The sequence below is a fragment of the Papio anubis genome, chromosome 18, assembly GCF_008728515.1.
Source record: "Papio anubis isolate 15944 chromosome 18, Panubis1.0, whole genome shotgun sequence".
Taxonomy (NCBI): domain Eukaryota; kingdom Metazoa; phylum Chordata; class Mammalia; order Primates; family Cercopithecidae; genus Papio; species Papio anubis.
The window spans coordinates 43,146,048-43,162,556 of record NC_044993.1 but is presented as its reverse complement, the minus strand read 5'-3'; the positions used below and the strand labels follow the sequence as shown (position 1 = coordinate 43,162,556).

Genomic DNA, 16,509 nt, shown 5'->3' with positions numbered 1-16,509 from the left:
AAAGCAGTTTTTTCCAATTCTGTGAAGAAACTCATTGGTAGCTTAATGGGGATGGCATTGAATCTATAAATTACCTTGGGCAGTATGGCCATTTTCACAATATTGATTCTTCTTATCCATGAGCATGGTATGTTCTTCCATTTGTTTGTGTCCTCTTTTATTTCACTGAGCAGTGGTTTGTAGTTCTCCTTGAAGAGGTCCTTCACATCCCTTGTAAGTTGGATTCCTAGGTATTTTATTCTCTTTGAAGCTATTGTGAATGGGAGTTCATTCATGATTTGGCTCTCTGTTTGTCTGTTACTGGTGTATAAGAATGCTTGTGATTTTTGCACATTGATTTTGTATCCTGAGACTTTGCTGAAGTTGCTTATCAGCTTAAAGAGATTTTGGGCTGAGACAATGGGGTTTTCTAAATATACAATCATGTCATCTGCAAACAGGGACAATTTGACTTCTTCTTTTCCTAACTGAATACCCTTTCTTTCTTTCTCTTGCCCGATTGCCCTAGCCAGAACTTCCAACACTATGTTGAATAGGACTGGTGAGAGAGGGCATCCCTGTCTTGTGCCAGTTTTCAAAGGGAATGCTTCCAGTTTTTGCCCATTCAGTATGATATTGGCTGTGGGTTTGTCATAAATAGCTCTTATTATTTTGAGATACGTTCCATCAATACCGAATTTATTGAGAGTTTTTAGCATGAAGGGCTATTGAATTTTGTCAAAGGCCTTTTCCACAATTGCTTTTAAGATAGGTTTTATGTCCATGGTACTAAAGAATTCTGTTGTAAACAAAATTATAAAGTTTTAAAAGTTTAACAGGCCTTTCTTATCTCCCATTTCTAAAATGTGGAAGAATCAGGCCTCAAGCTCTAAGAAGTTAGTTCAGGAGCTTCACTGTGATTGCCACTGAGAACATACGCTTAAGCTTCATTCTGTCACTTCAAGTATCCATATAAGCACAACCAAATGTAAGTTTTATGCCAGTTATTTTTGCTCTGTGACATTTTTAAATCAAGTTAGCAGCTTTTGACATGAGAGAGATTTTTCCCCCTAAATAATCTTTCTGTTTAGAATCAAAATGTAAGTAAAAATTTGGCTACAGGCTGGGTGCAGTGGCTCATGCCTGTAATGCCAGCACTTTGGGAGGCTGAGGCAGGAGGATTGCTTGAGGCCAGGAGTTCAAGACCATCCTAGGCAACTTAAAAGACCCTGTCTGTGCAAAAAATAGAAAAGTTAGCAAGGCATGGTGGTACATGCCTGTAGTCCCAGCTACTTAGGAGGCTGAGGTGAGAGGATTGCTTGAACCCAGGAATTTAAGGTTACAGTGAGCCATGATCATGCCACTATACTCTAGCCTGGGCAACAGAGCAAGACCCTGTCTATAAAAACAAACCCAAAAATAAGAAAAAAAGAAAAGTAAAGAAAACTTAGCTGCAGTTTTTTCAAAGGACAGATTAGAATGACAAATTTCACGTTTACTAAGAGAAAAACCAAATACCTTCCATTTTCTTTGAGCTATGTATTTCTGCAGCAGTAGTTGGGATTTGAGACGAGTTTTGGATCTTGAAGCTTTGGCAGGCAAATTATTCAGCCACTCGTGTTTCAGGCACTGTGTGGCACTCATTCTGCAGCTGTGAAATCAAACAGCAGTTAAGACTTTTAGTTGGAGTTGCATTTTCTCATCCAAAAATCTGTTCAGTTGGGTAGGAAGCCTGAGTCAGTGGAACAGATTAATCATTTAGGCAGATTCATGCCATGTACAAAAAAGGGAACTCCTTGTGTCTAAAATTCCCTTCCTTCAAAGTACCAGAAGGTCGTCAGCAAAATGTTCTCTGACCTCTATAGCGGGAACATATTCCAGTGATTCTGGGAGGAACCACTTCCCAGAGCGGGCTAAGAAGTTGAAGCAGGGCAGTAGGAAGGCTAGCTATGCCTGGAATTGCTCTTAAAGAAGCAAAAGAACAGGAAATTTGAAGGAAGTTCATTTCTCCTTCCAGAGTATGAAGGCAACTTGTTCATCTGACTTAGATTTTTTTTTTTCCTCTCACATAACTTTTCACAGTCAGAAAGAAACAAAACTGTAAAAGTCAGGGAAACACAAGCTGTCTTAGAGCCCAGACTCTTGGGCCTTAGCCTTGGGTTGTTAATACCTTTGGTTATGTCCAGTTATTACCTTATTCTGAGTATCAAAAAACTCACATGGCTTGACCCATGACTTTGTTTTTTTTTTTGTTTTTGTTTTTGTTTTGTTTTTATTTTTTGAGACAGAGTCTCGCTCTGTCGCCCAGGCTGGAGTGCAGTGGCCAGATCTCAGCTCACTGCAAGCTCCGCCTCCTGGGCTCACGCCATTCTCCTGCCTCAGCCTCCCAAGTAGCTGGGACTACAGGCACCCGCCACCTCGCCCGGCTAGTTTTTTGTACTTTTTAGTAGAGACGGGGTTTCACCGTATTAACCAGGATGGTCTCGATCTCCTGACCTCGTGATCCGCCCGTCTTGGCCTCCCAAAGTGCTGGGATTACAGGCTTGAGCCACCGCGCCCGGCCGACCCATGACTTTGATACAGATGCTAAAGCCTAAATAGATCTTCTTCACCAAGAAACAAGGTATTCAGATCTTTCTTCTGGAAATAACATCTGCATAGCTCAGGTTTTTTTCAACCTTAGCCTATGACAAGTGATAACTTGCAGATAGGACCAATCTACATATGCTCCTTTCTAAAACTGTATTTTATGCCCCTACTTGTTTGTTTCATTTATTTCCTTTGTCCCTTTCTCTGTTCCCTTTATTTTTCCAAAGAAGTAGCAAACTAAGAAATCTTGAACGGAATTTGTCCACAGGAAGAAAGACCTTCACAGTCAGCAGTCCTGCCCAGCTTCCAGACCTGGGGTCCCCATGAGTGACAAGCGATGAAAGGTACCTCTTCTCTTTGACCAGCAACCGGGAAACAAAGTCCTTGGCCTCCTCCGAGAGCCCTTCAAAGGTGTCAGCATCAAAATCCCAGCTACAGTTTACAATGAAATTCATGGTCTCTGCATCTGTTTCCCCTAGAAATGGGGACAAGCCACTGAGTCTACAGAAGAGAGAAAGGACCATCAGTAGGTAGAGGCCACATTTGCCAACGTGCATTGGCAGAATAGAGAAGCTTACAGCGTTCAAGTGGACCTAGCCAGAACCAAGAGGGTTCAAAAGAAAAGCACCCCCACTACTTCTCCACAGGATGGGGTCCAGTGTGTTCATTAAAGGGAGGACACGGAAGGATTTAAAATTTGGAGGCAGGAAGAATTTTTGGAATAAGTCCCCTCTTGTGCTCACCTCTTTGCACCTCATTCCTGAAGTAAAGAGTAAAATTAGGGCCCTACTTCATATGCCCAGTTATCAAGTACACATTGATTTAATTTTAGAAATAGAAATAGCCTTCCATGTCCTTGAGACAGCCAGGCTTGTTTAGATGCTACCCAGGCCCCAAGCCAAAGGAAAATGGGCTTTATTAGGCTCCCGCTAGAGGGAGGGTAAAAGAAGCAGGATACCGTGACGGCCAGCCTCAGGGATCTGAACTTCCCCAGCCTGGTGCAGCTCACACATCCGAGTGCAGGGACAGTGCGTAGCAGTTACACAGTAATCAGAAGATCAGAAGCAAAACACGACTTTGCCTCTGAGAAAGCAGCCACGGGAAGTCCACAGCCGGACAGAGAAGAAAACAGGGAGCACGGGTTCAACGATGCCATAAAGGGTATCCTGCCCTGCCCCCCACCCCCTTACCCCTTCAGTGCACTCCAGCCTCATTTGGGTTTTTATTTTGTTTTGTCTTTAAACAGGGCCTCATTCTGTCACCCAGGCTGGAGTGCAATCATAGCTCACCGCAGCCTCGAACTCATGGGCTCAACCAATCCTCCTACCACAGCCTCCCAAAGTGCTGAGATTATAGGCATGATCCAGCTCCATTTGTACCAAAGCACATGCATGTCTCTGCTGGAGGGCTTTCTCTCCAGCTGAAGCTTGCTTTACCCACCCAGAAGTATCAGGAAATCAATTCCACCCCATCTCCATTAGTCCACATGGAATAACTGATAAGAGTTAGTGTATAAATACCCCAACTCCCTCCCCTAGATGAAATAACTCTCAGAGGGTATTCCATGATGGATTCTGGAGTTCCCCAGCAGAATGAAACTCTAGTTGCCCACAATTGGGCCTTACTCCTGAGTCATGAATACTTTTGTTTTTTTCAGTTATTACTTTTATGTCTCAGTACCAAAAAATTCAATGGCTCAAGCCATAACTTTTTTTTTTGCTCTGTGACATTTTTAAATCAAGTTAGCAGCTTTTGACATGAGAGAGATTTTTCCCCCTAAATAATCTTTCTGTTTAGAATCAAAATGTAAGTAAAAATTTGGCTACAGGCTGGGTGCAGATCTTGCTCTGTCACCCAGGCTGGAATGCAATGGCATGATCATGGCTCACTGCAGCCTCAACCTCCCAGGCTCAAGCAATCCTCCCACCTCAGTCTCCCTAGTAACTGGGACGACAGGCACGCACCACCATGCCCAGCTAATTTTTTTTGGTTTTGGTAGACAGGGTCTCTCTGTGTTGCCCAGGCTGGTCTTGAACTCTTTGGCTCAAGCAATCCTCCCACCTTGGCCTCCCAAAGTGCTGTGATTACAGGCATGAGCCACCGTGCCCAGCTCAACCCATAACTTTGATACAGCTGCTGAAGCCCAAGTAGGCCTTCCTCACCAAGAAACAGGCCTTTAGACCTTTGTTCCAGGGAATAATATCAGCACATCTCAATTGTTTCAATATTAACCTACTACAATAACTTGGAAATACGACCGCCTTGTAAATATGGTAACTGGCTTGATAACATACCCTTCCCTGGCTCCTTTCCTTCCCCATCTCCCTACCCTATTCCTCTAGTGGGGTTTCCTGGGGATACTTCCCAAATAGACTACTTGTACTCAAAATTTTGCTTCTAAGACTACCCAAAGGAAGACAAATGACCCCCATCCCCATTTCAGAGCCAGGCTGCTAAGCACTCACAGCATGTAGGTGATGACTCCCACACTCCACATGTCCGTGGGGAATGAGACAAACTCATAGTTGACGACTTCTGGGGCCAGGAACTCAGGAGTGCCGAAGTTCACCTTCAGCTTCTCTCGAGGCTTGTACCTGGGGAGGAGGGGAGGGTACAAAGAACCATGGGGTGAGGCCTGGGAGATGTGGATGCTGGGGCTCATTTCTGGTGGGATGCAGACATTCCCCACTTCCCATCAGCCATATGGCCTGGACCCCACACCCACACTACACTTGTGAATTACTGGGGAATACTCAGATCCCAGGCCCCAGACTTCAGGCTTTTCTAAGTCAGTGATAGAATCAGAAAACTACAGTCTTCCTCCTCCAGGCATTTGCTTCTGTCAGTAGTCAAATTTATAGAAACAGAAATAAGGAAGGGGTTGGGGCAGGCAGAAAATGGGAAGTTATTATTTAATGGATATAGAATCTCAGTTTTGCAAGATGAAAAAGTTCTGTAGATTGGTTGCACAAAAATATGAATGTACTGATTGTACATGTTTATGGTATATATGACGCTTTTTTTTTTTTTTTTTTGAGACAGGGTCTCACTCTGTCACCTACGCTGGAGTGCAGTGATAAGATCTCAGCTCACTGCAACCTCCACCTCCCAGGCTCAAGCAATTCTCTAACCTCAGCCTCCTGAGTATCTGGGGCTACAGGCACACGCCACCACATCTGACTAATTTTTTGTATTTTTTGTAGAGATAAGGTTTCACCATGTTGCCCGGGCTGGTCTCAAACTCCTGAGCTCAAAAACTCCGCCTGTCTCAGCCTCCCAAAGTGCTGGATTACATGCGTGAGCCACTACACCCAACTGGTATATATGATGCTTTGATACATGTGTACATTGTGGGATGGCTAAATCAAGCTAATTAACATATGCATTACCTCACATACTTATTTTTTATGGTGAGAACACTTAAAGTCTATTCTCTTGGCAATTCTCAAGTATACAATACGTTGTTATTAACTATAATCACCATGTTGTACAATGGCTCTCTTGAATTTACTCCTCCTTTCTAAGTGAAATATTGTATCCTTTGGCCGACATCTCCCCAGTGCCACCTGCCCTGCCTTCGGTAACCACCATCCAACTCTGCCTGTAAGAGTTTGTCTTTTTCAGATTCCACACCTAAGTGAGATCACGTGGTACTTGTCTTTCTGAGCCTGGTTTATTTCACCTAACATAATGCCCTACAGAGTCATCCATGTTGCTGCAAATGACAGGATTCCCTTCTCTTTTGAAGCAGAACAGTATTCATTTGCATATATACACCCCAGTTTCTTTATCCACTGATGGACACTAGGTGATAACTTTTATGTTATGTATTTTTTAAACCACAATTCCAAAAATAAAAAATTAGAAAAAGTTCCGGACATGAAGTTTAAGGCTAGGAAGAGAGTCAATGGCTGAGTGGGAAAGGGGGGCAAATAGTGTGTTTTAGAATCACTCTTGAAGAAAAAGAGTCTCTAGCTAAAATTTCATGGGCACTTGTTATTTGCCAGGTGCTATGCTAAAAGTTTTATACATGCATAGCATCTCTTTCCCTCCTTCCAAGAGCCCTATGAAATAGGTAGGATTATTATCCCCATTTTATAGATGAGGCAATTGAGAATAACAATAATAAAATAAATAAAATGAATATTCTGCCAATATACCCTGCTTCCTTTAAATCAGCTTTCAGAGAGCAGTCTCCTCTCCTCCAAATTTGCTGAAAGCCAGGCAGACAATGACTCAGCGCCAACACAGCTGAGCCCATCCAGTGAAAGAGCAGCAAGGTGGCGGGGGTTGAGGGACTGGGCCAGGGAACTAGATGGTTAGATAGATAGATAGATAGATACATAGATAGATAGATACATGTTATGAGATACATATATAGATACATATATATATATATATGTGGGCTGTGTATCTCTATATATATGTGTATATATATGTATGTGTGTGTATATATATATATATATTTTTTTTTCTGGCTTCTAACTTGCATAGTCCTTGTTATAATGTTGGGACACTTTAGGCCTCAGGAGAGAATCTCTCTCTCTGTGTCCTTCTCCAGTCCTTCTTTCACCTGCCCAAGGCAGGACTCTAATCTGACTGTGGATCAAAAGACCCTCATTCTAGAGAGGGTCCTGCCCCCTACCCTAAAGGAAGGAATGCAATACAGAGAGGCTAAGAAAAAGACAGGCCTTGCTGGGTTTAGATCATGGGCTTTTTGTCCAATCATCTTTCTGTGCCATTGTCAATCATGCCTATGTAATGATGCCTCCATAAAATCCCAAAAGGACAGGGTTGGAGAGCTTCCCGAGGGCTGAAAACGGGGAGATTCCTGGAGAGGGGACACTCAGGGAAGGCATGGAAGCTCCATGCCCCTTTCCCCATACCTCGCCCTATGTCCCTCTTCACCTGTATTCTTTGTAATATAAACAGGTAAATGTAAGTAAGTGTTTCCTTGAGTTCTTTGAGCCATTCTGGCAAATTAAGCAAACCCAAAGAGGGGGTCGTGGGAACCCCAACATGAAGACATTCCATCAGAAGCTCCAGAGGCCTGCACTTGTGACCAGTGACTGGGGGAAGAGTGGGTATCCTTGAGGACTGAGCCCTCAACCTGTGGGATCTGACGCTATCTCCCGGTAGGGGATGTTAGAACTGAACTGTAGGACACCCAGCTGGCATCCGCTGCTCGCTGGTGGGGAACCCACCTGCCCGCTTTTGATCACAGAAGTCTTCAGTGTTGTTTGCTGTGGTGTGAGAGCAGAGGAAATACAATTTGAGAGCTTTTCCCCAAACAGCCACTTGGCATGGAGGTTTTTGGTTTGACTAAGTTTTGGTAAATTGACCTACAGCCCTTTTCACCTCCCCACCAGGTAAGACTCTGGCCTATAGGATAATGTTCAGACGTGTGAGCCCCGCATTCAGGATTCCCCATTAGTGCCCTCATCTTCGACTGTATTTTCCCCCGACCGGCCTGCACATACAGGGTGCACCCTGTTCTCAGCCCACAACTCACAGGGCCCCCCCACCTCCCCTCCAGGTAGTGCTACACTAGAGCTGGCTCTCAGGTGCACAGGAGTCCTGAGTGCCTCTCCTTCCAGCTCCGCCTTCAGTGATATCATCTTGGTAGCTTGTAATTAGCAAACACTGGCAAAGATTACAAATCAAACCCATCCCCTCTCACTCCCCACTCCCCCAGGGCTGGTGCTGAAGCATTTGCCAGCATAGCAGCATTGCCTGCAGACAGCAAATCCTGTCCATCAGTCCCTGCCAACTGCTCAGAAAAGCCTTCTCTGACTCCAGGGGCGTCCAGTGGTTGCTTCTTTCTCGGTGTTCACAATGTGTCCCTGCAAATGCTCATTTGGCAGCGGACCATCAGGTATTTGAGAGTGTACTGCATACACCAGTGTGTGCATTCTCAGTGAAGACAATATTGCCCCGTGGGGGACAAACATTGGTTCTTGGGGGACAAAACAGTCTTAGCTATTACAATGGTTTGTGGCTCTCCAAAGGGCCACAGCACATAAACAGATACATGGTACATCAGTGGTATTAAATTTCATGGCATTGGGGGACTAGGCGATTGGGGAAATAAAGTCAAAAAGGGCTCACTACAGGGCAGGTAGCGATAATGAAATAGGTTGAGAAACACTGCCCTAGTGTATATGACATGCAAGTGTGTGGGAGGCATCTGAATTTTATAGCATATTATCAGGGAAAATACTAAGCAATTTGCTAACATGGTAGATTGCATATGATTTTTTTCTGTTTATGAACTACAATACACTGTGTGATAGAGACCCTGAAGGCCTCGTGGGATGATGTGAACTTCCTCCTGCATTTACACTAGCAGCACATGGGGCACTGAAAATGCATCATCACACTGCAAATGGGTAACGTTTACACTTCAACCAGTGGAGGAGTGACCAGGAAAACCAGCACTGAGGGTGTGGATGCTGCTTGGGAGGCAGGTGCTGGAAGGCAGAGCTGAGCTCAGGCACGCGGCTCTGCATCCAGGGGCGATGCTGTGTTTCCTTCCACTCGTGGATGTGGTGGAGGGCACGGCGTGGTGGCTCATGCCTGTAATCCCAGCACTTTGGGAGGCTGAGGTGGGCAGATCACTTGAAGTCATGAGTTCAAGACTAGCCTGGCCAACATGGTGAAACCCTGTTTCTACTAAAAATACAAAAATTAGCCAGGCGTGGTGGCGGGCACATGTAGTTCCAGCTACTCGGGAGGCTGAGGCAGGAAAATTGTTTGAACCCAGGAGGCAGAGGTTGCAGTGAGCTGAGGTTGCGCCACTGCACTCCAGCCTGGGTGACAGAAAGAGACTCTGTCCAAAAAAAAAAAAAAAAAAGAAGAAGAAGAAGAAGAAAAAGAAAACAGCCAGCCATTAGGAAAGAGAAGCAGCTTCCAGAAGAGTTGAAAATTTAGCTGTAGCTGAAAGACCTACCTAGAAGATATGTGATTCGGCCTGCCATGGTGGCTCATGCCTGTAATCCCAACACTTTGGGAGGTCAGGCAGGCGGATCATGACGTCAAGAGATCGAGACCATCCTGGCCAACGTGATGAAACCCCATCTCTACTAAAAATACAAAAATTAGCTGGGCATGGTGGCGGGCACCTGTAACCCCAGCTACTTGGAAGGCTGAGGCAGGAGCATTGCTTGAATCCAGGAGACGGAGGTTGCAGTGAGACGAGATTGTGCCACTGCACTCCAGCCTGGGTGACAGCATGAGATTCGGTCTCAGAAAAAAAAAAGAAACAAAGATATGTGATTCCCAGAGAAATGTCATTCTTGGAGGCAACAGAATCCTGGAGGAATCCTGGAAGCTGGGCATACAACTACTGCCATGTTTCTGCCATGTTTACGAACTGCGGATGTCTGAAGGTTTAGGGGAAGCCTTCCCAAATGCCAAGGGTCTGCTACTACCACTGCCAAGAACCCACACCCCTGGGCATGCATGCCATGGGCAGGAGCTCTCCAGGCACACAGTATTCAGCACACATGTGACTGGACTTCACAGCACCTATCTGTGAAGAGAGTAGGGTGATGGTGAAGGGGGCCGCTGAGCAGGGTGCTGGGCTGCTCAGTTCTGTGGGCTCCCCAGGCCTCCTGGGGTCAGGGCGTGCTGGGCTATGTGATGCATCTGCCACCACCCCTGCCCTCCAGGAAATGACCAGTTTAAATACAAAAAGTGAGTATGTGACAGTGTTGGGTGGTGCCATGGGTAGTGTGGCATCCCTGGGCTACACAGCAATATTAGCCACACTGCACTAGCCTTCAGGTATTTTAAGAGACTATGAGATTTTTAACATCGTATACAATGGGCCTGATGTGGTGGCTCAGGCCTGTAATCCTAACACTTTGGGAGTCTGCGGCAGGAGGAACACTTGAGGTCAGGAGTTTGAGACCAGTCTGGCCCACTTAGTGAAACCCCATTTCTACTAAAAATACAAAAATTAGCCATGTGTGGTGGCGGGTGCCTGTAATCTCAGCTACTTGGGAGGCTAAGGCAGGTGAATTGCTGGAATCCGGGAGGCAGAGGTTGTAGTGAACAGAGATTGCACCACTGCACTCCAGCCTGGGCAACAGAGTAAGACTCCATCTCAAAATAATAATAATAATAATAATAAATATACAATGTTTACTTTATTATTTATTTATTTTTAGACAGGGTCTAGCTCTACTGCCCAGACTGGAGTGTAATGGTGTGATTTTGGCTCACTGCAGGCTCAAGTGATCCTCCCACCTCAGCCTCCCAAGTTGCTGAGACTACAGGTGCTCACCACCATGCTGGGCTAATTTTTGTATTTTTTGTAGAGATGAGGTCTTGCTATATTGCCCAGGCTGGTCTTGAATTCCTGGGGTCAAGAGATCCTCCCTCCTTGGCCTCCCAAAAGTGTTGGGATTATAGGCGTTAGCCACTGTGCTGGGCTTACAATGTTTACTTTATGCCCTGAAACTTGAGAACCTAACCTCCCGGATAGGATGGGTCCACATTGTCTGTGTATTTTCTCATTTAACGCTCATAACCATCCCCATGCCAGCAGGTAATGTATTACATCACCATTTCACCAAGATCTAAACCAGTCCTGAGAGGTTACAGAAACACCTACCCATGGCGCCACCCAACACCGTCACATGCTCGCTTTTTGTATTTAACCTGGTCATTTCTTGGAGGGCAGGGATGGTGGCAGATGCATCACATAGCCCAGCACCTCCTGGCCCCAGGAGGCCTGGGGAACCCACAGAACTGAGCAGCCCAGCACCTCGATCAACAGCCCCCTTCACCATCACTGTCCTCTTTTCTCAGATAGGTGGAGTGAAGTTCAGTTAATTCCACAGCCTTTTAGGAAGAAGCAGAGCCCACAACACAAAGCCAGCCCATGCAAGAGCAACAAGGCCTGTCTGCAAGTCAGAGGCCACCAGCCTCTGTGTACAAGAGCTTTCTTGCATCAGTTCCAAAACTCAAGCATTAGCTGGGTCAGGAGTAACCATACCCAGAGAGCCACAAAGAGTCCCAAGGAATTTTGTTAAGGTGTCTAAGTAAAACCCCCTTACCTTCTGGCGAGCCCGAAGTCAATGATCTTAATTTGATGTCCTGTCTGATTGACGCACAATATGTTCTCCGGCTGGGAAAGAAAGAAGTCTGCTTAGCCCAAGCAATAGCTGAGGAGGTCTGCAGCTGCCACACTTGTCTATAGGCCTCTGTTTTCCAGCCTTCAAGGGACATAAATGGCTCAGGGCAGCCCTGCAAGGGCTGGATAGATAAAGGAAATACATGAAGGGACTGGCGAGACAATAAGGATTGGAGTGGACTGTGGGGAACTGGAGGCTCCCAGCCTGTGTAAAGGGACAGCACTACCCAGTCCCAGACACTGGTCACCATGTAGGAGTGTAGGCACAACGCCAGAGTTTCTCAGTCCTCAAGAGAAGCCGAGAATTCAGGGATTTTTGTTGTTGTTGTTGTTGTTTTGGTCAGTTTTGTTTTTAATTAAAAGAACAGAGATGGGGTCTCACCATGTTGCCCAGGTTTGTCTCGAATTCCTGAGCTCAAGAGATCCTCCAGCCTCAGCCTCCCAAAGTGCTGAGCATACAGGTATGAGCCACCATGCCCAGCTAGGAATTCAGGTTTTTATGTGAAAATTCCATGCTTTTAAATGTTAACAACTAAATGAAATCTAAATTCACATCTCAGAGCCCAACAGAATACCTCTGTGAGGTATAATTGGCCCATGAACTGCTTGTATGGAACTACTGGTTTGGGGGTGGGTTCCCAACCCTGGCTGTATGTTGGAATCATCAGGGGAGCTTTTAGAATCCCAGTGTTATACTGGAATGCTAAGAGAATTAAAAAAAGAAAAAGAAAAAGAAAAAATCCCAGTGCCCAGGCCTCAACCCTGACCAATCACATCAGAATCTCTGGGGTAACACCAAAGCATCACTGGTTGGTTAAGGAGAGCAGAGCTGCTGAATGTCCACCTGCCACTCTGCAGTGACAGCTGTGGCCCATGGCATGAGGGTGGCAGCCTTGGCACGCCTCCCCTCTTACGGCATTTGGATCAGCTCTGAGGCCCTGAGGGAGTCTGGAAGGATGCTCTCTGCTCATGCATGACAAATTTGGGGGTAAGCGTGTTGGGGGTTTGGGGAGAGAAGCTGAATGAAGATGTAGGGCTTATGTCAGACAGGACTTTGCAGACCTAGGGTCTAGTGCCTGAGGCCTAGGGGCTCATTACCTGGTTCTGTAGCCCTAGATGAGTCCCTCTCCATTCCTGAAGACTCAACGTCTCCATATGTAAAACGGGAGTAATAACCTCTTCCTGTCTGCCCCTCAGGAGGGTGTGAGGATAAAATGACATAACATGCATGAAACACTTTACAGCTTCCAAAGCAAATGTCAGCTACTGTTTCTCCCAACAGAAGCTTTCACTGTTATTTATGTTACAATGGGGTTGTACAATTCCTTCAGAAAGGTGTGAGAGAGTGGTGTTTAAAAATCTCTATGTCTTCTATATAAGATCTAGAATAACACTATCTGATAAAAATATAACACAAGCCACATATATAGTAATTTAAAGTTTTCTAGTATGCACATTTAAAAGGGTCAAAAGAAACAGGTGAACTTAAATTTTATAACATTTTAAGTAATACAAATAATACTGATTTTTTCCATAAAACTCACCTTTTTTGGGGTGGGGGTGGGGATAGTGTTTCACTCTTGTCGCCCAGGCTGGAGTGCAGTGACACAATCTCGGCTCACTGCAATCTCCGCCTCCCGGGTTCAAGTTATTCTCCTGCCTCAGACTCCTGAGTAGCTAGGATTACAGGCGTGGGCCACCACGCCCAGCTAATTTGTTCGTATTTTTAGTTGAGACAGGTTTCACCATGTTGGCCAGGCTGGTCTCAAACTCCTGACCTCAGGTGATCAGACTGCCTCGGCCTTCCAAAGTACTGGGATTACAGGTGTGAACCACCTCGCCCATCCAGAACTCACCATTTTAAAGTGTGCAATTCATTGATTTTTAGTATATTCACAGAGTTGTGCAATGATATCACTATGTAACTTTGGAACATTTTCATCACTTCAAAAAAAAAAAAACAAACCCATACCCATCATCAGTCCCTGTCCATTCTCCCCTTACTTCCCATGCCATGGCAATCATTAATGTCCTCTTTCTCTGTAGATTTGCCTATTCTGGACATTTCATATAAACAGAATCATAAAACATATGGCCTTTTGTGTCTGATTTATTTCACTTACCAGAATGTTTTCAAGGTTTATCCATGATGTGTAGCAGGTATCAGCACTTCATTCCTTTTCATGGCTAAATAATATTCCATTGTATGGATTAGACCATATTTTGTTTATCCATTAACTAATAAAATTAATGAACATTTGGGTGGTTTACACTCCTGGCTATTATAAATAATGCTGCTAAAAACATTTGTGTACAAGTTTTTGTGTCAACTTATGTTTTAATTCTCTTAGGGGTATACCTAGGAGTAAAATTGCTGGGTTATATGGTAATTCTATGTTTAGCATTTTTAGGAACTGCCAAACTTTTAAAAAAGTGAATGCACATTTTACAACCCACCAGCAATGTATGAGGGTTCCAATTTTCCCATATCCTAGCTAATGCTTTTTTTTGTTTTTTTTTTTTGAGATGGGGTTTCACTCTTGTCACCCAGGCTGGAATGCAGTGAGTGCTTTGATCTCTGCTCACTGCAACCTCTGCCTCCCGGGTTCAAGTGATTCTCCTGCCTCAGCCTCCCAAGTAGCTGGGATTACAGGCATGTGCCACGACACCCAGATAATTTTGTATTTTTAGTAGCGACAGGGCTTCTCCATGTTGGTCAGGCTGGTCTCAAACTCCAGACCTCAGGTGATCCACCTGCTTTGGCCTCAAAACAAACAAACAAACAAACAAACATTTGGTATAATTCACCAGTGAAGCCATATGGGCCTGGGCTTTGCTTTGTGGATAGTTTTTGGTTACTAATTCAATCTCTAATTGCTATAGGTCTATTCAGATTTTCTATTTCTTCTTGAGCCAGTTTCACTAGTTGGTGTCTTCCTAGAAATTTGTCCATTTCTTCTAGGTGCTCTGACTTATTGGCATACAATTTTTTATCATATTTCTTTATAATCCTTTTTTATTTCTGTAAGACCAGTAGTAATGTCTCCTCTTTTATTCCTGATTTTAGTCACTTGCATCTTCTCTTTCTCTTGGTTAGTATAGCTAAATATTTGCCAATCTATTGATCTTTCTAAAGAACTAACTTTGGTTTTAATGATTTTCTCTATTTTTTTCTGTTTTTTATGCTCCAATTTTTATTTCCCTCATTCTGATTGCTTTGAGTCAATCAGACTCAAAGAACTTGCTGTTCTTTTTCTAGTGTCTTTTTTCCCCCTTTGAAACAGGGTCCTGCTCTATCGCCCAGGCTGGAGTGCAGTGGCACAATCATACCTCACTATAGCCTCCAACTTCTGGGCTTAAGCAATCCTCCTGCCTCAGCCTCCCAAGTAACTAGGACTACAGACATGGCTAATTAAAAATAATTTTGTTTTTTAAAGACAGGGTCTCACTATGCTGCCCAGGCTAGTCTCAAACTCCTGGCTTCAAGAAATCCTCCTGTCTTGGCCCCCTAAAGTGCTGGGATTACAGACTAATAATATATTTTATTTAACTGGATATATCCAAAATAGTATCATGTCAATAGACTATCAGTACAAAAATACTGATGCGATTGTGTCCATTCTTTTTCATATTGTCTTTGAAATCCATTTGAAATCCAGTGTATATTTTACATCTACAGTGTATCTCAATTCAGACCTTAAGTTTTCATCAGAATTTTTTTTTTTTTGAGACAAGTCTCACTCTGTTTCCCAGGCTGGAGTGCAGTGACACTCACTCACTGCAAGCTCCGCCTCCTGGGTTCACGCCATTCTCCCACCTCAGCCTCCTGAGTAGCTGGGACTACAGGCTCCCGCCACCATGCCCGGCTAATTTTGTTTTTGTATTTTTAGTAGAGACAAGGTTTCACCATGTTAGCCAGGATGGTCTCGATCTCCTGACCTCGTGATCCCCCCACCCCGGCCTCCCAAAGTGCTGGGATTACAGGCGTGAGCCACTGCGCCCAGCCCAGAAATATTTTATCGGTATTTAGATTTCAAGAAATTTAGAGTTGAAAAGTAAATTCATATATCCAAATTGTTCCAAACATACTAATAGTTTTCCAATAACTGCATCAAGGGTCAGTTTATTAATTTAAATTAATAAAATGTAAAGTTTGGTTAGTCATACTAGCTACATTTCAAGTGTTTAGTGGCCCCATGTGGCTTGTGGCTATTGTCTTGGACAGTGCAGTTCCAGAGCTCTTTCTCTATATTTAATCCACACAACACCCCAAGAGGTAGGTATTATGTTTCTCTATTTCACAACTGATGAGTTTAAAGAACTTACCCCAAGTCTCACAATCAGAAGGGGCTAAACCCCCACAGCCCCTTTAATACAAGTGGCAAGAACAGATATCCTTGTCTTATTCCTGATTTTAAGGAGAAAACATTCAGTCTCCTACTACAAACTATAGTGTTAGCTGAGAGAAACAGCCTCAGCAGCGATCTCCTCTCTGCTGCAGCCACAGGCGGTGCCCCAAAGGCTGGTCCTTGCCCCAGAATCACAGGGCAGATTCCTGAGCTTTTCCTGGCTGCCCATCCCAGAGCAGCTGGTGCAGGAGGCTTGGGATGAGCTCTAATGAGCAAAAGGGGCCTCCCCTCACCCCTACCAACTTTCCAAGCACCCCACCTTACAGTCTGATGTCCACAAGGAAAGACGGTCAGAAGGGGCAATGTGAACCCTCACAGATGCGGCCAACCCACCGGCCTTCTTCTGTGGGGAGCCACCGACATTCACCCCCTTCCTGAAATGAGTTGTAAAGA

At 44.7% G+C, this 16,509-nt stretch overlaps 1 protein-coding gene across 7 annotated transcripts in view; it reads right to left on the bottom strand.

The window, feature by feature from the left end:
- MYLK3 (myosin light chain kinase 3) overlaps positions 1-16,509 on the bottom strand; it is an 80,398-nt gene that overhangs the window by 2,963 nt on the left and 60,926 nt on the right. For all 7 annotated transcript variants that reach the window (XM_017953320.3, XM_021931924.2, XM_017953322.3 and 4 more), the window contains 4 exons: positions 11,631-11,701; positions 5,034-5,162; positions 2,917-3,069; positions 1,498-1,630 (listed from right to left, as the gene is read on the bottom strand). In XM_017953320.3, the coding sequence (XP_017808809.1) occupies positions 1,498-1,630; positions 2,917-3,069; positions 5,034-5,162; positions 11,631-11,701 (486 nt within the window). The remainder of the gene's footprint in view (positions 1-1,497; positions 1,631-2,916; positions 3,070-5,033; positions 5,163-11,630; positions 11,702-16,509) is intronic.